The sequence below is a fragment of the Melozone crissalis genome, unplaced genomic scaffold (genome assembly GCF_028551555.1).
Source record: "Melozone crissalis strain CALT ecotype California unplaced genomic scaffold, PUWL_Pcris_2 ptg000056l_1, whole genome shotgun sequence".
NCBI lineage: Eukaryota > Metazoa > Chordata > Aves > Passeriformes > Passerellidae > Melozone > Melozone crissalis.
Window position 1 is genome coordinate 6,863,669 of NW_026535834.1, and position 15,977 is coordinate 6,879,645.

The 15,977-nt window shown below is 40.4% G+C and overlaps 1 protein-coding gene across 3 annotated transcripts in view; it reads left to right on the forward strand.

The window, feature by feature from the left end:
• The window catches only part of EXOC5 (exocyst complex component 5), a 28,831-nt gene extending 19,020 nt beyond the window's left edge, over positions 1-9,811 (forward strand). For all 3 annotated transcript variants that reach the window (XM_054286854.1, XM_054286855.1, XM_054286853.1), the window contains 6 exons: positions 337-445; positions 1,123-1,243; positions 1,640-1,726; positions 4,051-4,159; positions 5,478-5,693; positions 7,422-9,811. In XM_054286854.1, the coding sequence (XP_054142829.1) occupies positions 337-445; positions 1,123-1,243; positions 1,640-1,726; positions 4,051-4,159; positions 5,478-5,693; positions 7,422-7,610 (831 nt within the window). In that variant the 3' untranslated portion in view covers positions 7,611-9,811. The remainder of the gene's footprint in view (positions 1-336; positions 446-1,122; positions 1,244-1,639; positions 1,727-4,050; positions 4,160-5,477; positions 5,694-7,421) is intronic.
• Positions 9,812-15,977: the final 6,166 nt, after the last annotated feature.

Below are 15,977 nucleotides of genomic sequence, written 5' to 3' on the forward strand. Positions count from 1 at the left end.
GCATGCAGGTTAGGCAGTTCTGAGACTGCATCTGGAAAACTGTTGTAAGGACTATTAATTAATATTTATTATTATCATCATCATCATCATCTGTTAATGCTTTTATTTGTAGCATCCTGTGGCAGCTTCAGTTTACTTGTAAATGCTGAAGGGTTTATTGCTATTACAGTCAGTTCTTGAATAATTCTCTGTATGGATACTTTTCACTTTGAGTAAAATTCCAATTATTCTGGAGTACTTGTTACATTTTAAGCTTATCCCCTATGCAATATCCAATAAACTTTCAAATCTATGTAGAACTGACCTTTAGGATATTTTTTTTCTTTTTCTTTAAAGCTCTCTGATCCCTCTGACTTACCCAAGAATGCTTTCAGAATTTTTTCTATGCTTGTAGAGTTCTTATGTACTGAACACATCGATTATGCATTAGAAACAGGCCTTGCTGGTGAGTACAGAATTTCCTGAGCATTTCATCTCCTTGGCCTTTCTGTGCAGATGATCTTTGCTGTGCCTTATTGATTGGCCTTGTTCAGGATGTGTTGGTTAAATGAAATCTGTTTTGTGTGTTTGGGGGTTGACATTTAATGGTTTCTAAAGTGTAACTTTCATTTGAGGAATTGATGCACAGATGTGAACGTGCTTCTGTCTTTAGAAACATTTTTATCACAGAAGCTGGGACATCAGCATTCCCTACCTCTGTATTCTGTGTCATAACAGGAGAGTATTTTTGTATTAAATCATAATATTTATAGAAATTCCATGCTTGTTTGTATATTTGTGTGCTTAGAGTGACAGTAAATAAGAAAACTGCTTGTTTAAGGAAGTTCAAATCTTGACAGTGAGAACCTGTCTTGTGAGACAGCATCAAACTCACATTCTGAAGGAGGTTTTAAATTGGCTGCTCTGTTTTGCCATCAGAAATGTTACCAATAAAGTATTTCTTATGCTTGTTACCAGTATAGCTATGAGAAGAATTCTATATATGGCACCGTGGTAAATTTTTGAAACTCTAAGCCTGTGATTTAAGCATTCATGGAAAAAATCTGCATATTTAAAAAGTCATCATGCTAATTATAAGAACTGCATATCATTACAATTCTAATGAAACCTCCTTTGCTTCAGGCATTCCCTCTTCTGATTCAAAGAATGCAAATCTTTATTTCTTGGATGTTGTCCACCAGGCCAATACTATTTTCCATTTATTTGACAAGCAGTTCAATGATCATCTGATGCCTCTGATCAGGTACCTTTGTTTTGATTAACATTTCCTCTGGTCTTTTTTTTTTTTTTGGTGAAGAAAACAAATTTTTCATTTCTCATATTTAGTAAGAGGAGTTTATGCTTGGAGTAGTTAAACTTGATATTGTGGGAGGAGGAAGAAGGGAAATTTAAACAAATTGGTTCCTTTGGAAACAAATGGGAGAGGGTGAGCTCCAGGAATACTGATAGGAAGGAAAAACATGTTGCTCCATGGAGATTTTGTTGCTGCATTCCAGGTGGGACTAAAGGGGGTTTGTGGCTGTGCCCTTTTCCTGCTGGGGTGGGAAATCTTCACTAGATCCAGTTGGAAGCAGCAAACCCAGCAGACAAATTAGTTTTGATGTTTTAATACTGTCACACATCTTCTGTACTGTTGCAGTTCTTCTCCTAAATTATCTGAATGCCTTCAGAAGAAAAAGGACATCATAGAACAAATGGAAGTGAAGCTGGATATGGGCATTGATAGGCAAGTAGAGATTAAAACTTTCTCTTAATCTTTTAAACCACACCTTTGTGATAGATGTTAACTGGCCTTTTAAACATGAATTATTCCTCAACTCAAATTTGATATTTCAGTTTTTTGTTAACTGGCCTTTTAAGCATGAATTATTCCTCAACTCAAAATTGATATTTTAATTTTTTAAAACAGATAAACATCCATTATTGTGCACAGGAAATTTAGATTTTGTGTGGCTAGAGGGTCATGTTTTCCATGGCAGATTTCTGACCCCAAAATGCTTATGGCAGGATGGTTTAAAGGATTTTGCTTATGTTGAAAGAGTGCAACAATTCACTGTTACCTTATTGTCTCCAACTGGTGTTTTTCTGCTTTGAAAGAGGGAGAAATGATGATTGAAATAGGTTAAGCACTTGCAGGATTTCCATTAGGAGCAAGGTTTGACAAAAATAGGTTAAATGATTTGCTGGGATCTGTGCAGTGCTATGGATTAGACCGAGTCGTGGAAGTCTGGAGACCTGGAATAATTTTGATTCTGACATTGACTTGCTTTGAGGTTGTGACTCATTTAATCTTTTTTCTATTTCTCAGAATAAAAATGAGGGGATAGCTATAAAAATTGCAAATTAAAATCACAGCTGTTTTGCAGCAGAGAAAAATAATAAAGTAACGAACTTAATATTAGGAAATGGAGCTGTTGTGTGATGCCCTACTTCTGATTTGGGGTATTATTTTCTGCAAGTGCAAGGAGAAGGTGGAAATAGGGGGTGTAAGGTGGCAATTGAGATTTTAGCTGCTCCTGCTGCAGGTGACCTTAGAGGTTTAACCATGAAGTTGAAAGCACTTGAAGCACTGAGGCCATAAGCTCAGATGTAGATAGATACAGGACAGTCATCAGTATTGCAGTGGTTTGTATCTGTTTGTATTAAATAATTAATTTCTTAAATACTTAGGAGAACAAGTTCTTGGTCAGAAGACAGTATAATCAAAGGTTTGTTGATGAGGAATTTAAAAAAATTGTTTTTCAGCACATAAAAAAGGGAGATTAGTTTTGAGATGAACATCACATGTTCATGATGAACATGAATGAACATTACATGTAAAATGCAATGAATGTTACATGTAAAATGTGTTTGTGGGGCTGCTTTGTGTTGCCACTGATGCTGTTGAGAATTGATTGTCCTGCTTAAAAAATAAAGCAAATTTTTGAAACATTGATGGTTTCACCTTTATCTAATATGGAAAAAATCCAAGTGCAACTTCTTGAAAACCATTCACAGCAATTATCTATCTCAGTAAAAGTGATTTATTAGCCAAACAGAATTAATTCAACTGGTTTTCTCTCAGAATGTATTTTGTGTAAACATCCTTCTGGGAGTATTTATTCCAAATGGAAATTGAGGAGAATGAAAGATATTATTTCCTTAAATTTCTGCTGGGGTGTGCACTTGGAGCAGAGTAAATCTGAAATACAATCCTGAGCTCTATACACAGGAATAAAAGGAGTTTTTTCCCTCTCTGGTTGCATATATTCTTCTCCACCCCACCCCAGCTGGAATCCTTCAAGGTCTGGAATGTCCCTGACAGTTTTGTTTGGGAAGGTTGGGGGGATGAGGAGGATGAAGGACAGGGGAGGGGAAGAGAAGAGAGCCAGGGGATGTTCCTGGCCAAGGTGAATACTGGGAGAGGTTTGCAGCCTCTGTCTCTGCTTTGCTGCTTGACCTTTGCTTTGGACTCGAAGGAAAGCAGAGCCCTGACCTTAGATAATGTTCTGAACAGATAAATCCTATAAAGGAGAAATAATTGATGCTGTAAAACTCCATTAGATTTCTGGGAGCAAGAGAAATACCAAGCTCTGGCAAAGGAAGAAGTTTCTTCTTTGCCCTCACCCTTCCTTCATTTTCCAAGTGTTTTCTGAGGCTTGCTTCTGACTAATATGCAATGTGATCTAATTCTGCTAAACTCCTTGGAATGCTTCCTTCTGATTCTCTCTGAAGGATGCTGTCCAATTCCTCTGAAGAGCTGGATTTGAATGGATTACCTCACAATTCATGTGTCCCCTTTAAAAGCAGCAGCCCAGCAGGCTGCATGCTCTGCTCCAAGACACTGAACTTGCAGGAAAGAGTTTTTAGGGATTTTTTTTTGGCTGATGCTCCTTTTTCTAACTGCTTTCATAAAATCTTCTCTATAGAAAAATGTTAGATGCTAGTTTTTTCCCTTCATTGCTTCATGCTGCTTAATGTTGTCCAGAATTGTGTCAGTATATTTAATATAAAAATCAAGGAAATGAAAAAGTTCCCTTCAAAACCCAGTCTGTATTTGTAACTTTAAAGGACACTGAATTGTATGATTGGACAGATGAAGCACATCTTGGCTGCAGAGCAAAAGAAGACAGATTTCAAGCCAGAAGATGAAAACAATGTTTTGATTCAATATACAAATGTAAGTAACCAAAGTCTCAGCTCATGAGTGTTACCAGGTACAAGATGTTCCTTCCCAAGCTCCCATTAGACAACATGTGTGTTTACTTAATTTACTTCCATCTTGCACCAAGCACCTCCAAACTCTGTTGTGGACTATTTTCTCAAGCTGAAAAGGAGCATGAGTAATTTTGATTTAGTGTCAGACACAAATCAGTGGGTGCTGGAGGAACTGGCACATTATTTCCCCTCCCAAGAGGCCCAAATTTGGAACACGGCTTTTAGCTGATAATTAGCTTTAAGCTATCAGTTTCAGAAAATGAATTATCAGGTACTCTCCAGTTGCTGGGTGCTTTTTCCTCTCAGAATGGCAGGAACATGGCAAAGCATCACAGGTGCAGCATGAACATTTTGCTGCAGTGTTCTCTCTTCAGTGAATGTGTCTGAATCCCAGCCTAGGGGCTGCTGGGGTGGCTCACATCAGGGAAAAAGTCAGGGAGGAGTAGGGAAAAAACTCAGTGGGAAGAAATGAGAGCATTCCCTAAATGCCTGCAGCCAGGTGGGAATGGGAGAAGGGCAGCAGGAGGACATAGACTGTGGTACTCTGTGGAAAGGGTGGGAATCCCTGTATGGCTCTTAATTTGGATTTATGATTGTGACTCACAAGAGGTTTTTAATCGCACACCCCTTTGGTGGATCACTAAATTAAAAATCCAGATTAAAATGTTGTATTCTGAACTGATATGAACTATAACTTACTTGAATATTTTCTTGCATCCATCTTTCTACTTGCATTTTTGTGCCTTTTTTTGGCAAATAAAAAGAAATGTGGAAAATTATTAATTGGAGAATAAACTTTTGCAACACATCATTGAGATTAATCAGAGTTAGTAACTGATGTTTAATTTAAAATGTGGAAGAAAGTAGATTGTCAGGGACATATTTTATGAAAAATCCTTTTGTCAGGATCTATTCTCCTGAGAAGCTGAGAAACTTCAGCTTCTTCATGTTTTGGAGAATTGTTTACCCAGCATGTGAAATTGTTTTTACTTGATGACCAATGACAGCCACCCGTGTCAAGGCTGTGAGCAGTCACAAGGTTTTATTATCATTCCTTTCTATTCCTTTCAAGCTTTCTGATGAAATCCTTTCTTCTGTTCTTTTAGTACAGTTTTAGTATATAATTTTCTTTTAATATAATATATATAATAAAATAATAAATCAGCCTTCTGAAACATGGAGTCAAGATTCTCATCTCTTCCCTCATCTTGAGACCCCTGCAAACACCACCACAGCAGATTACCTAATTCTTACTGATTTCTTTCTATTTTTTAATCTAGGCTTGTGTTAAAGTGTGTGGGTATCTTAGAAAGCAGGTGGAGAAGATCAGGAATTCCATGGATGGCAAGAATGTGGACACTGTTTTGATGGAGTTTGGGGTTCGTTTCCATCGCCTCATCTACGAGCACCTCCAGCAATATTCCTACAGCTGCATGGGGGGGATGCTGGCCATTTGTGACGTGGCTGAGTACAGGAAGTGTGCCAAAGACTTCAAGGTGAGCCTGTCTGTAGCTATGATATTTTATGAAAAATCACTTTGCCAGGATTTTTCCTCCTGAGAAGCTGAGAGGCCTCAGGAGCAAAATGTAAACAATGGTTATCTGCTGCTGTGGAATGCAACAGGTGCATCTGTGATTGGTCTCATGGGGTTGTTTCTAATTAATGGCCAATCACAGTCAGCCGGCTCAGACTCTCTAGTCAGTCAGAAAATTTTTTTATCATTCCATTCTTTGCTTTCCTTGCTAGCCTTCTGATGAAATCCTTTCTTCTATTATTTTAGTATAGTTTTAATATAATATATATCATAAAATAATAAATCAAGCTTTCTGAAACATGGAGTCAACATTCTCAGCTCATCCCTCGTCCTAAGACCCCTGTGAACACCACCACACCTGTCCATCAGGAGGGAGTGATGGTGCTAAATCCTCTTGCTCCTCATCTTTTGAAGATACTGTGGGAACCCTTAAAATTGGAGGGTTTTGGGACAGCTGCAAAAGGCAGGCCTCATGTGGGAACCCAGGACATCCCTCTGGCTGCCCTGGAGGGCTCCAGCCCCTGCCCAGGGGACTCAGAGACCTTGGCACAGAGCCCAAAACCCCTGTGCCTTTGATCTTGACCCATGGAAAAAATTACCAACCTTATATGAGGAATTACAAGTTTCAAAACTTTAAGTAGAATGATAGTTCATCACAGGGTGAAAAGTAGAATGTTGGGGTTTTTAGAATGGAGGCTCAGGGTCCCAAGATGGAGGAATTTGGGTGTGCCTTGTCCTTCTTTCTTCTTGGCCTCCATCTTCTGGATGATGTTGGCAGTTTTAGATTGGTTTAGAGTAGAAGCTCACTGTCTAACACAGGTGATGGGTATTGGGACGTTATGGTAAATATTGTACACATAGTTTTTAGTATAAAAAGACAACACCACCTCTGAGGTGGGCAGTGTGCCTCAACCCGACCTGCCAGACAGACCTTGGGGGGTTGGAGAAAGAATGTTATAGATAAGAAATAATAAACAACCTTGAGAACCAGAACAGAAGAATCCTGACTCCTTCTTCGACTGCCGGGCTGGAAAAAGAGACTTTCTAACACATCTCAGGGTCATCCTGACCAGCAGAGATTCTGAGAGCCTCAGAGACAGCAGAACTGTGATTGGAGCTAAGCAGTAGCCGTGAGATTGGTCAGCAGAAAAATTATGTAAGAAGTAGACAAGTAAGGACAAATAGAACAATGGTTTCTGTATTAAAGCTTGTCTAGAAGAACTCCCTAAGCTGCAGAAAAGTTTATCTAGAGAGATATTAGGAAGTTCTAAGCTTAATAATGGAGCTCTGTGCATTGTGTGTTAAGGTTTACAAGCAGGTATTGTATTCAAAATAAGCAAGCATTTTTTAACCAAAGGTGTGTTTATAGTGGTTGGATGGAACTACTGTCAATGTGCTTTTGCTTTGTGTGATTGGTCAAAAAACTTTTAAAGTAAGTTGTAACATTAAGTTCTTGGTCTGCTGGTGGCATCTTCCCATTGTCAAAACGTTGTTATGAGACTGATGCTGGAAAATCAAACAGCTCAAGGCTGTTCCTAGCATTTGTGATTTGTACATAGACCCCAGCCAGTGATAGATGTAGATGGATATTCTGTTATAAGACTTCAACCTGATAGATACTCTGTTATAAGACTTCAAGCAATTCTAATTTAATTTCTGTTTTTTTTCCTTTGTTTCCTCTTGCCCACAGATTGCGCTGGTCTTACAGCTCTTTGATACCCTGCATGCACTTTGCAACCTTCTGGTTGTAGCCCCAGATAATTTGAAGCAGGTTTGCTCAGGAGAACAACTTGCTAACCTGGACAAGAACATCCTTCACTCCTTTGTCCAGCTGCGTGTCGACTACAGGTCTGCTCGTCTGGCTCGCCACTTCAGCTGAGAGAGAGCATGGCAGGAATCCTTGCACCTTTGGGCAGCTCAGTTGTTAGAAAGCACAGGGAATTATTTCTTACCAACCATGGGTGTAACTTTTGTGGGACAGTGACTGTTCAGGGTAAAGCAGCAACCATATTTAAACCTGGCCATGTGGAAGGCGAGCAGGTGAAAATCTGGATGATGTTTCATGTTAGCTCAAGTTCTCCCAGTGAAGAATTTCACAAATCTACTTGCTACTGATTTTTTTTTTTTTTTCCTAATTGGAAACATGTTGGTGTAGGAGAGCAAATGGTGCATTGAAAGTATTTTAGTCTTCAATATTGAATTATCAGATACCATTTGTTAGACTTGAACTACAGAGCATAGCGTAGGTAATGGATTACGTAGAATAGACCAGTGTAAAAACATTTTTCATCAATTTTAATGACTTAGACTTCAGCACAGCTAATCATAATCAAATTATCTTTGATTGGTGTTTCTAAGTCATTTCTTTCATTTAAAACGTTATCCTGCTCAATGTAATTTCTTGCTCTAATTAATTAGCTTGGAATTTCTTTGAGATGTAGGAGTAAAACACTATCCCAGAAAGACATAATTTATTTATTGTGTAGCATTCTAAACAGAACTAAAGTGGTGAAAAGTTTTGGATTTTTTTAAAATTTTATTTTTGGTTCTTTGGCTTTGTTTTGTTTTTTTTTAACCTAATAGTCAAGGGCCCACTGGAATGTACTGGCATTGTATGATCTGACATTATTGTTTCTGTTTGATACCAGCACACTGAATTTTATATATGCTCCTGAAGTAAATGCAGCTGCCTTGCCTAAGGCATCCCTATTGCAAGGGAAGGTGCCCATTGTTGGGTTACTGTAAAAGAACTTTTTCTCCTGTCTTATTTTGTATGTAAATAAATTCAAATTCTAACGAAGTGAAAGGATAAAATGTAGCCCAGTTTTTGCTATGTGGCAGGAATGGCCCCAGCAAAAACCTAGAGTGGCAAATTCTCATGCTGAAGAGAATTGATCCTCAGTGCCTGAGCAATATGAAATGTTGAAGTGTGTGAAAGCTGCTCTTCCACTGATCATAACTTTGATATTGGACAGAGGCTACTCTGTGTCTGTTGTGCTCCAGGTTTTATGCAGGAGTTCCTGAGGTGGACCCACAGTGTGCGCACACTGAACTGAAGCAGCAGTGGTGTTTGAAACCTCTGGGCTGGCTTTTCCACAAGCAGCTGGAAATTGTTGTAAATAGACCTTTTTTTTCAGAGTGGGCTCTTGTGGAAACCAGGTTGGAACTGCAGTGGAGCAAATCCTTTCTAACATGTTCTTTCTTCTACTGTGGTCTCAGCACATTTTGGAAACTTCTTTGTCTCCCATCTCCAGAGCAGCATTTCTATCCATTCACTTTAAGGGTTGGTCAGAGAATTGGATTTTCCTCTTCTGTTAAAGAATTCCCAGGTGGGGTCAATATTGACAAGACCTGTTGGAACTTCTCTTGCTTAGCTGGGGTTCTCCTGCTTCGTTTTGGATTTAGGGGAGCATTCTGTCAGTAAACAAGGGAATGGATGCCAGCCTGGCTCACAGCGTGCAGGGAGTCTGGCTGCTCTGCTGGGCTGCTCTGCTCTGTTCCTTGGCCATGGCAAAGCCACAGAGGGGTTTGGACACTGGAGGAGGCACCTGCTTGTACTGCTGCCATTTTTGTTCCAAAAGCTCTGATGTGAATTCAGATGATACCTCTCTGTTACCTCTGTAACTGAAAGCCAACAATTTTAAGGCTGTGGTTTTATGAACCAATACAAAATCTTTCTACAAAAAAAAAATAAAATAAAAGCGTCAATTTGCTAACACTTCAGAACAGTGAACATCATCTTGAGACTGCAGATCACAGAAGTGCTTCAGAATTTGTTGTATGACTGTTTGAATTTTTTTAAGGTTGTATGAAATGTATTTACCATATTCTTTGCTTTGTTAGCTGTGTTTTCCATGCATATGCTCAGTGCAATATTTCCATTATGCCTGTTAACAGGAGGCAGCAAAAAGTAGGTGAACACTTAGATATGTAAACTCTTCCTCAATAAAAAGAATTCCTTCCAGATACTTTTTTCATTTCATTTCCATGTTCCTCGAAGATATTTATACTCAATTGTATAAGCCCTTCTATTTAAAAGAAAAAAAAAAAAGAATAAAAGTAATTTTACTGACCAAATTTTTCACTGGTGTGAGCTTTCTCCTTCCTTTAAAAAACCTCCCCATGCACACACACTGGAAGTTTCTATTTCTGGAGGAGGCTGCATTGTCAGTAAGTTTATTTTATAATACAAGTTGCATTGGGATGGGGTGGGGGAACTATAATTTTCACACATTTTTAAGTTTAGAGCTCTTACAGCATATAATTTAGAAAAATATTTCCAGTGGCTTATGAATGCAATAAAATAGTATCTAAAATACAAATATGCCTTTTAATGTTCATGTAATGAGTTAAAGTATTGCCTGTCTAATGTTCCCTCCTACAACATAGGCATTTATTTATCAGGCTGGCAGCCAAACCTGGGAGGGGGAGAGTGTGTGTGTGTGTAATTATGTTGTCTACAATTGGTGAAAATGGCTTTGCAGTAAACTGTTGTAGGCTGGAAAAGAAGCTGTGGGTTTTTTTCAAGTCCTGTAATTTATCAAGGTCACTTGCTATTTTGTTCTGTTTGTGTGTGCACAGAGGGCAGGAAGGAATTCTGTAACAATCCTTCAGAAATAACACAAAAAAATGGGGAAACAGCAGTGCTGGGAAATGGGAGATAGAGAAATAGAGGGTAAGAAGTGAAGAAGACATGAACTAAAAAAGGATATGGAGAAGGAGCAGTTTTAAATGAAGAAGCACATGGAGGAGGAGGTTAAAATAGGAATAATGGAAACCTGACACACACATCAAGCTGGGAGAAAAAGCAGCATTGGCATTGAATTTCCACAGCTGTGTCCCACCCTGAAATGAAATCAGCCTCCAAAGGAGAGGGGCTGGCTGAAATGCTTGGCTGTGGAGCTGTTCATTCATCTGGAGAGATGGGTTCAACAGGAGGAGAATCCAAACCCAGTGTGAAGGACAGGTGGTGGTGTGGGAGTCTGCAAGCAGTGGAAATGCACCTGCAAGGTGCAGCCTCCATGGAGGGAAGGAGAATTTGCCTTCATTTGTGTCCAGAACCACAGAGCTGAGCTTGTGATTCTCTCTGAGGACCCCAGTGAGCAGGAGGAAGGTGAGTCACTGCTGGATTTGAGGGTGGCAAGTGTTAGCAGAGGGAAATTCAGGCTATCCTGGCTATGGGGAGAGGACTTGGGTTGGATTTGGTTTTATTCTTCTCTTCACAAAGTCATTGTAATTCATTGGTGATGGATGGAGTGTTGCCTGTATTGACTGCTCTGTGTCTGTGGGAGATTTTGTGTCCTACAAAGTGGCTTTGTGAGGGTGAGGCCCCTTGGGTCCCCTCCTGGGCTGGGTACACCTTGTCCTGTCCTTCAGAACACAAGGTTCCAGGTTTCTCAGTGCAGTATGTGCATGGCATTAAACATTCTCAGTTCTGGATGTCATGACACACTCCAGAGCAGGAGGTGGCTCTTTGGATTAGGTTTTCATGGCAATAACCGTCTTAATTCAGACTAGCACTTGGGTTGAGCCACTCATAGTTTGAGGCTATGATTTTTTTTCTATACAAAAGAAGCAGATCTCTAAACAATTGCTTGTCTGACTTTAAATGCAGGTAGCAGCCCTTACCCTTTGCCCCTCTTGTCCAAGAGCAGCAGGGAGGACAAGCCAGCCACCAGCTCTCTTCTAGAGGACATCAGAAAGGTAGGAACACCTTTCTTGTCCTCCTGTTTTGCTGGATTTTGGCTTCTGGGCATTATTTCCTCCCCACCACCTCCTCTGTGGTAGCTCTAAATGCAGACAGATTTCTGTTTTGCTTCTGCATCAAGGCTGGCATGTTGTAGGCTTTTATTTTTTTTTTCCTGGTGTTTCTACATCTGCTTTAAGGAGGGGAGGGAGGCAGATCTCCTGCCCAGTTACATTCAGTGCTTTGCTTGTTCTTTTTTTCTCCTCCATTCTAATTTCTTTTGGTGGTAGGAGATTTTTCTACCACATCTTGTGCTTATCTTGCAGTGGGGAAGCAGCTGTGTTTGCCTGGCGTCTTTTCCCTTGTGTGGGGCACAGCCCTGTGTCAATACAGCCCTCAGTGTGTGTGGAAACCTTGGTTCCTACTTTTATTCTCTTAGCTTTATGTCCCTGTGCCCTGTTTTCCTTTCAGATCTCAGGACTGCACTATCCCTTCCCTTCTGTTTCACTTTGCCAGTGAGGGAAAAATCTTAAATTTACAGTGTGGCTTCTTGGAGACCTTCACATATTATCTGGTGCTTCTTCATCCACTTGGAGCCTGGGAGAAGAAATGCAGCTCCCTTCCCCTTCATCCCTCTCCTTTTCCCAAATTCTCTTATCTCTGCAGGTCTCTGTTTCCATCTCTTTCCCCCTGACCTGTACATTATATCGAAATTTCATGGAAGGAGCCAACCACGGAGGGAAAACTCAGATATCTCAGCTTTAATCTTTCACTAGGAAAGTAACATGAAATGCAAAGTTGAGCCATTTCTGAAGAGTATCAGCTTAAGTCAAAATTACTTGTTTTCATCCTTGATTGAAGTTTTCTTAGTAATTGATTTATTTGTAACTTCAGTTCATCCTGATATGGGATGAAACCGAATCTGAGCCTTGCTTGTAGCAGTCCCAAATCCTGCTCATCTGCACTGCTGCTTTTCCTCTTTGGAGTGAGGAGGCCTTGGAGCTGAGGCTGGAACACCGCTGAGCCACAGGCTGTGGCAATTCCCATCCTTTCCATGCCGTCCCTGTCCTCATCCCTGCTGTGAGGAGCCAGCCCCCATATTCCCTGCCTGCCTTCCCTTCAGTGAGGAACCTTTTCCTAATATCCAGTCTCCCTGTGAGGCCAGAGTTGTCCCACCCCACTGATGTAATTTTAGATATGTGTGACCATCCCAAGAGCCACAGCTGTCAGTGCTGCCTTGTTCTGCTGATCTCCCAATGTGCAGCATTCTTTGAAAGCTGAAATGTTAAAATTTTTCTTCTTGAAGGTTTAAACTGCCTCTGTCTCACTGAACCCCAAAATCATCTGCAAGGCTGCTGAGTCCAGAGTATGAAGGAAGAAGTGCTGGTTCAGGATCCCAGCATTGCGGCAGTGGTGCTGCTGAAAGCCCCTCAGGCTGTGTTTTGTTGTCCTCAGACCTGGATTTAGCAAGGACAGAGGAGAGAACAGACTGAGAGGTGTTGGCCCTTTCCATTTGTCCCCTCTGTGTGCACAGTGGGGCTCTGTAATTTTGGGGCTGTTTCTCCTCCCCAAAGGAGGCTGTTTGCACCACACACTTCCCTTGAAGTTATTCACCTGAAGCCCAGTTGATCTGGGTTCTGCATCTCCTCAGGGCTGCCCTGTTCCCTCCCAGCCCCATCCTGAGGGTTTATCCTGGCACAAGGGAGCCCTGGCAGCTCTTGGATGTGCAGCTGCTTTTCCATGGTGGCACCACATTGTATTTGTGGCAGGAAGGAATGATGAATGTGACTCCATGTTCTCAGGAGGCTGATTTATTATTTTATGATACTACATTATATTAAAGAATATTAAACCAAACTACACTAAAGAATACAGAAAGGATACTTACAGAATGCTAAAAGGTAATAATGAAGACTTGTGACTCTTTCCAGAGTCCCAGCACAGCTTGGCCCTGATTGGCCAAAGAATGAAAACAACTCACAGCAGAACCCAATGAAACAATCACCTGTTGGATAAACAATCTCCAAACACAGTCCAAAGCAGCAAAACACAGGAGAAGCAAATAAGATAATTATTCTTTTCCTTTCTCTCAGAGGCTTCTCAATTTCACAGGAGAAAAATCCTGGGTGAAGGGCTTTTTCCAGAAAATGTGAATGCCACAGCATCCATCTGTTGGGGACAGGAGCTGTTGTCCTGTCAGGGGTTCAGCCCCATCAAGGGCCCCTCTTTGCTTCTAAAGAAACAGATTATGGAGAGAAGATGTGTCCAGAGCCAATTCCAAGCTCCAGGTGTTAGGACAAACAGTTCAGGTTCACCTGGGTTGCAGATGGTCATTGTGAGCCCTCCACTGATGTTTAACTGATGTTTGAGCATTGTGGAGAAGTCAGTGAACACAAGCTTGCATTTGAAACATTTTTATAACATCCATTTTACTGTAAACAATTAATTAAAATGACTTGCTAAGTCTTAGGCAAGTGGATTTTTGAAGGTTGCTCATTTTACTTATCCACCCAAAGTCAATTTGAGTATGAATATATAACATTTTACTCATAATAGCAAACAACTTCAGAGAAGAGACATTTATTCTGGAGGCAGAGATTCAAACTAGACAGCAATGATGCATTACAAATATATAATTATTTGCACTAATATTTGAGCAGGTGGAATGGATTAGTACATGGTCAACATTGCACTGCTGATAACATGTATTTTTCTATATTAATATGTACTGTGCAACATGTATTAAAATTGTCAATAATTCATTTTAACAGAGATAGCAATATTTATATTGCTGTGTTCTACAGACAGCAGAGTGAATTGTTGAAATGTGTAAAGCTGGGCTAGATTTAACTTAACTTTGTTTCCCAGCATGTGTGGTTTTAATTTCTCATTAAGAAAAAACCCAAAAAACAAAACACATTTCAACCTAGAAAGGTTCTTGCTCTTCCATGGAATTTATTCTCCAAACCTTTTCCTTCTCCCTCCAGCCTGTCAGGAAAAAATTTGAAATAAGATCTCCAAGACCCAGCCCAGTCCCTTGAAATAGGTGCATTCCTTCAGTGGATTTTTCTGAATTATATGAAGCTCAGGTGTTTTGGTAGTTTTTCTGTTTTTAAGACCTGTTTTGTCTCCTGCTATGTTGTTTGTTGTTTTCTCTTCTTAATGCATTTTTGGGAGCCTCTGTGGGTAAAGTCAGTGTGTTTAAGCGGCGATTGCATCTCCTTTTATAGAGAAGGATCAAGAGGAGACATTGTGGGATAAGCAGGAAATGCTGCACGGTGATGAGCCACCAAGTTTTAGAGGAATATCTTAAACTGTCAGAGGACAGGGTTAGCTTCAATATTAGGAAGAAATTCACCCCTGTGAGGGTGTGAGGCCCTGGCACAGATTGCCCAGAGGTGCTGTGGTTGCCCCTGGATCCATGGAAGTGTTTCAGGCCAGGTTGGATGAGGCTTGGAGCACCCTGGGACAGTGGAAGGTGTCCCTGCCATGGCAGCGGGTGAAATGAGATGATTTAAAGTCCCTTCCAACTAAAATAATTCTGTAATCTTGGATCATGTTGCCTGCCAGTGTTTATTGACAATTGTTTTGTTCTGACATGCAGATCTGGGGTTGTATTTTGGGGGAAAAGAAATGGATTTTGCTGCTTTTTTTTCCTCCTGGGGAAATCTGTCTGCAGGGAGGCAACTAAATTGCAAGCAGCAGAAGTTCAAAGCAGCCAGAATCCCTGCATCCATCTGAAGACTTTAAAAGAATGTTCCTGACCAGCCAGACACAAGTTCAACTGGGCTAGTGAATCTCTCCATTTGTGTGCTCTTTTTTTTGGATGTGTGAGGGTGGTTTTTGTATATATGCTGATAAATATCAATCTCAGAAGTGGCTGTGGGGATGGATTGCTCCTTCCTCTTGTCTAGGCAATTCCTTTATTCTGAAATAGCATCTTGCATTTGAAAAGCTCCTTTAACTGTGGAAAGACATCTTTCTTCAGTGTCAGAGCATCTGCTGTAAATGTCTGTGTGAACTGAGCCCCCAGTCGAGACTAAAGAGAAGAGAAGTCTTGTTTAGCGGCTGAGAGTCAACTTGCTGCTTTTTTATTTACTTTCTTCTTCCTGCAACAGTGAAAGCCTTAAATAGTAATTTTGAGGCAGAGCTTGAAGTCCAGGTCTTCTGAAGGAGACCAGAAATAGCTGTCTTGTGTTTGCTCAACATGTGGGGCACAGTGCCAAATTCACTGCTGGTGTGAGCAGCTGTAATTTTGCCAGCTTCAATGGAAATATGAATTTTTAAAAGTCCATAAGCACGTTAGACACATACCTTTGTCTTCCCACAATTAGTTTTGTTGCCTGCATAGCATGAGGCTTTCTGTAGTGCATAATCCAATGCCTAAATATAGTAATTCCAATGCACTTGAGATCAATTAGATTTGTACTTTTAAACTTAGTTTTGTCTATAAAGATAATGTTATGTTGCTGAAGGGATTTGGTATTTAAAGAGTCTGAACAAGTCTAAGTGGCTCTTGGGCATTATAATTTTTATTTAGCTGCTTTTAGCCCAATCACT